This window comes from Bidens hawaiensis, unplaced genomic scaffold (assembly GCF_021521415.1).
Source record: "Bidens hawaiensis isolate Kalapana, Puna unplaced genomic scaffold, B.hawaiensis_p1.1 tig00019442_1, whole genome shotgun sequence".
Taxonomy (NCBI): domain Eukaryota; kingdom Viridiplantae; phylum Streptophyta; class Magnoliopsida; order Asterales; family Asteraceae; genus Bidens; species Bidens hawaiensis.
In genome coordinates, this window is record NW_027492952.1 from 260885 (window position 1) to 266215 (window position 5331).

The 5331-nt window shown below is 35.6% G+C and overlaps 1 protein-coding gene across 1 annotated transcript; it reads right to left on the reverse strand.

Moving 5' to 3' along the window:
* Window positions 1–631: 631 nt before the first annotated feature.
* LOC143558356 (peptidyl-prolyl cis-trans isomerase) lies at window positions 632–1303 on the reverse strand. Its single transcript, XM_077047202.1, has one exon. It carries the CDS (start codon window positions 1289–1291, stop codon window positions 773–775), a length of 519 nt encoding a protein of 172 aa, XP_076903317.1. The 5' UTR covers window positions 1292–1303; the 3' UTR covers window positions 632–772.
* Window positions 1304–5331: the final 4028 nt, after the last annotated feature.

Below are 5331 nucleotides of genomic sequence, written 5' to 3' on the forward strand. Positions count from 1 at the left end.
GGTAACTTTAATTCGAAAACCATGGTTTTTCAGAAAAAGATTTTGACCAGAAACTATCGGCGCAGGGAGATTTCGAAATAACTTTCACGTATCTTTACACGTATCATACTGTGAGTGGTTAGCAAATCTCACGTCACGATTACCAATATCACGTTAAAAACAAGTTTGTATATACTATTTTAAAAATCTCACTTTTGAAATGGACTATTTTGGGATTCTCCTCCTTCCTTAACCAATTATATGTGACAAATCAATTTCCTCACCACCAACTGTAGCAACAGCTGATTGTACCATACAAGTCACGTGGACAAGGCATAGCCAAGTAGAAAGATCTAGACGCATACAAACAAGAATCACCTTACACGTGCCGCTATGAGCGTGACAAAATACTAGCATTATTTCATGACTTTTTCGCCACATATAGGCCACCGATTTTATCATCACACATTAATCATGCCAAATAATTATATTAAATCTATTTTTTAAATTAAAATAATAAATATTCTCTAAATATCTTCTTAACAACAAACCATTATCTTTAAATCAAAAACTCAATTAACTGATAATTCACAACCATTTAAGAAAATCCATCACAAAGAAAACAAAAATATGATTGAAGATGCCAACTGAATTATTCAGGGAAAATCTAATAATATTATTTTATAAGCATCACTGACTAGCTGATTACATCCACAAAACTAAACGATGAACCAACAATACGACGATTAAACGAAACACTGAAACTCAAATCCAGACAAGCAACATAAGAGATCTAAGACAGCTGACCGCAATCAGCAATGGCAACAGGCTTAGAAGTAGCACCACTGCTGGATCCAACCTTCTCGATGGCCTTAACCACATCCATACCTTCAACCACCTGTCCAAACACCACATGCTTACCATCAAGCCACTCAGTCTTGGCCGTACAGATGAAGAACTGAGATCCGTTGGTGTTGGGTCCGGCGTTGGCCATGGACAGAACCCCAGGCCCAGTGTGCTTCCTGGTGAAATTCTCGTCGGTGAACTTGTTGCCGTAGATGGACTCGCCGCCGGTGCCGTTGCCTCTGGTGAAATCGCCGCCTTGGCACATGAAGTCAGGGATCACACGGTGGAACTTCGACCCTTTGAAGTGCAACGGCTTGCCTGAGCTGCCGGTGCCTTTCTCGCCGGTGCAGAGTGCGCGGAAGTTCTCGGCGGTGCGAGGAGTGGTGTCTGCGAAGAGCTCCATCACGATCCGCCCGGCCGGTGAGCCGCCGACGGTCATATCGAAAAAAACTTTAGGGTTTGACATTTCAATATTATTACGATTTCTAAGAAGAAGAAGGCTTAGGCTTGGGTTTTGAGAATGGTGGTGTTGGTTTATATAGCGGTGGGAGACGGTGGATTAAGGAAATGGAGTGATCTGGGCCGTTGATTTGACACGTGTTGAGATCGTATGCTGGTGAGGATTTACTATAGTTGGGCTGAATTTAACTATGGTTAGGGTCACGAACGAATCACATGGTATATGCCGTTCTAGAATTTACTATAGTTTAATTAGAATAAAGAAAGAATATATAATCCATAAATAAATATGGTCTAAAATATTGTTTTTTTTTTTATTAAAAAGATGATTTAAATTTAAAATATAATTAAATTGAATTCAAAAATTAAAATTTTGATTCGAGCTAGCTGAAATTATTTTAAAAGTTTGATTTAAGGTAATTGTGCTATTAGTTTGTTCTCAAGTTATTACAATCTTATCATACTACTTTGTTATATCATGTCTGAATGAATTTTCCAACGAACCATTGAAATTATTCAATCCTAATTGTATCACGCATCTTTTAGATTTTCCCAGGTTGATGATCATGAGATCACCTATATGTATATGGCGGACATGTCATTGCGTAAAGTATGCTCTATAATGTTTGTATTTTAACCTAAACCCGAGTTCAATAAGACCTACAAACCTGAGACGGATCCAGTTTGGTCCTCGATTCTCATTTGATGTAAAATAGTTTAAAAATGGACATGCAATTACCGAGATAGGTGTTGCTATTGAAGCATATTTCTACTTGCAATGATAAGAATAACACTCGAAGACATCTTTTGATTAAGTGGATTTGTAGCTTAATATTACCTATATAATATTTATATTTATTAATTTTAGTAAAACAATTATCTCTTATCTTATTAACTGAATTTAGTAAATTAGTTGTCTACGACAATGGAAACTAATTGGTTTAATTAGCAGAATAGTTAGTTCAAGCTAAATTAATGTAACTGTGTGTGCGTGTTCGTGAAAATACAGCGCAAACTAAACAACATGAGTTGTCCATATTTGATCGGTTATTGGTTAATCCATTTAAACCGATTGCCTTAGAGCATTTAGTTTCAACCTATCAACCTCTAACCCATATTAATCCAATATAGTTGATTTGATCCAACATATTATATGAAGAAAAAACACATAGTTAGGGTTGTGAAATTGGTTGTGTTCGCGGGTTGAATAGCATGACACACTTATAAGCCAAAGGTTTTAAAGAAAACTCTTTTAGAGCATTCTCATCCAACCCCCTATGTTATGTGCGGGATGTTTTTATAATTCATAGAGTGATTTAGGGTGTTGTGAGTGAAAATTTTGTATATTTTAGAAAACGTAATGATTTTTCTGTATATTTGAAAAACTATTGTTGACCCCCTATAATTTTTAATATATTTTGAAAATGGTTGTGAGTGAATGAAAGAGAAATTGTAATGATTAATGTATGAAAAAACATTTAATTAATTGAAAAGGAGAGAGAAAATGTATTGTGTTTTATTGTAATTTTTAATTTAAGGATAGGAGAATAAGATGAGAATGCTCTTAACCTTTATACTCATTCTTAGTTTAAAATTCTAAAAAATACTTACTATTTTTTTAAACAGTTTTGTTTTTATGCCAACTTAATTTTTAACTTGTAACATAAAAAACGAATATACAGTTTTAGTGATTATACAAAACAAATTATAAACAACTTGACAATTAATTGTGGTAAACATGTTAATGAGCCTGCTTGGTTGACATTAACACAATCCATTTAGCTACACATGTTAGCGAATTGACTTGAAACTGATCGAAGTCTGTTTAGATTGAACTCCAACATGTGAATTTTGCTTGATTTCGGTGGTTAACATATTTGGATGATTATGGTTTGGTAATGACCTAAAGTTGAAACTTCAGTTAATGAGAAACCATAAGTCCATAATCAAAACATTCAATTATCATTTTTGTAATCTGTTATTTGATATATTGGTTATCAATTAATTAGGTTAACACTTGAGTTTGGGCTTTAGGCTTCAATCAAACAATTTTGTCCACATTTGACACAACAAATTAACAAATGTCTTGATTCGACAAATATATATGAAAAAAGAGTAAAACCCATAATCCGATAATTAGTCTCGTCTAGATGTGAAAAAAAGATCGATTATTGGTTCTTCAAAAATAAATTTCACATACCTTAAGTAGACTCGTAAATCAAATGGAAATAAATGGCAACCCAGCAAAGTAGTTGTTCAATGAACATATAAAAAAACATTTATAGTGGACCTGAAGAGCCTACCTCATATTTGGGCTTCTGAGGCAGCCCAGGCGGATGAAGAGGTTAGCATAAGGCCAGCAAAGAAAACCCATGGAGTCCCAACAAGAAGATGATAAAGAGAAGGATTTAATCAATGAGAGATCATATCAGGAGACCCTCTCAAGATCATTATTCCCTGACTAGTTGGAAGGCTCAAGGCAAATGTGTTCCCTCGTCCCAATCAATATCCATGGGGTAAAAACCCAAGTGATGAGAACTCAACAAGGAAGAGAAGAAACCAGACATAAGGACTACTCATCTTTGAATCTTTGATAATATATATATGTGTGTGTGTGTGTGTGTGTGTCTGTGTGCGTGTGTGAAATGTACAAGGGGCCTCCTCCTCCCCTATATATAGAGAGATGTAATACTTGTAAGGGGCAGACTCAAAAAACAATACTCTCACTTTGCTTGAATACAACATCACTACCATTCTCTTTGAAATAGAGAAATCTTGTATAAACCTTCTATAACATGAATCTAACACCATTCTCTTTAGAGCATTAATTGAATCATCTTAGTCATGTAAAATATCTACTAGGGTTCTAACATTGGTACCATCCGTGGGACCTTAAGCTCCGGTGAAAGGTTTCCACCCATAACCTCTAAAGAATGGCCGAAAACCATCATCAAATCCAACATCGCCGCCGTTGTCTCGCCGGAAAAAAGGTTCTTGGTACTATCAATCCACTGTTTCGGTAGATAAGCATCAACCTAATGTTATTTCCGTTGTCGAAATATTTTGCCGGCTCTTTGGAATATTCCGTGAAGTCAAGATTCTTGAAATATACTATGGCGAGTCTTGACAAGTCAGACATGATGACTTAATTCAACCAGCAAGACACATACTCCCCGGTTGGATTTCGCTAAAGCTAACGTTGCCAAGTTGGTAGCGCCGGTAGGCACGTACCCTTACCTCCAAAGCACGAGATACACCAAAATTTGATGTTAATTTAAAATGAAGAAAATGACATGGAAGTTGGACACATAATGACGAGCTAGAACCAGCAGAGGTCCGATACCTATTTGGTGGGATGGGAGAAAGCAACTTCGGGTTTGTGAATCCACAAACGGTGAATCCATGTTTAGTCGGATCCGGAGAAGTTAGTTACGAAGCCCCTTCAGCTCATTTTTAGCCCCATCCGCTTAACTTTCGAGTTTATTCAGCCAATGACATACTCATATTCTTCATAAAACAGCCCGATCTGAAGTTTACATAACCTTTGCACGGCGTCCAGATCTACATCTTTAACTCTGGTCACCAGATGCTATATCTATTAACTGCCAATACCATAATATGCTCTATATATATATATATGCTCGATTGTTTAGACCAAAAATTCTAAGATATATTTGATAAAATGAATGGGTCAATAGCCATTTGGATTATTATAACCATTTTGCTATTTAAGTGAAAACAAAAGGTTATACTAATATAGAAGATAATGATCAAAGATAGTCATGTATATGCTTGTAAGCATAGACTACTATAGGTTATGCTTGTGTGCAGTAAATTAGTTAGCAGGAAGTACATGTTGTTTATCCTACAAAAAGTTTAATAGTAAAAAAGGGAAAGGGTGAGGGCATCTGTCTGGTCCAAATTTTCAACAACTAATATTGTATACCTATGTTATGACATAAAACAACTTGTTCACAACTGTGTGTGACTTTTCAAACAAGTTTTGCGTTTTACAAGTAAAGTAGAGTGATGGGAAGTTATGTCTTT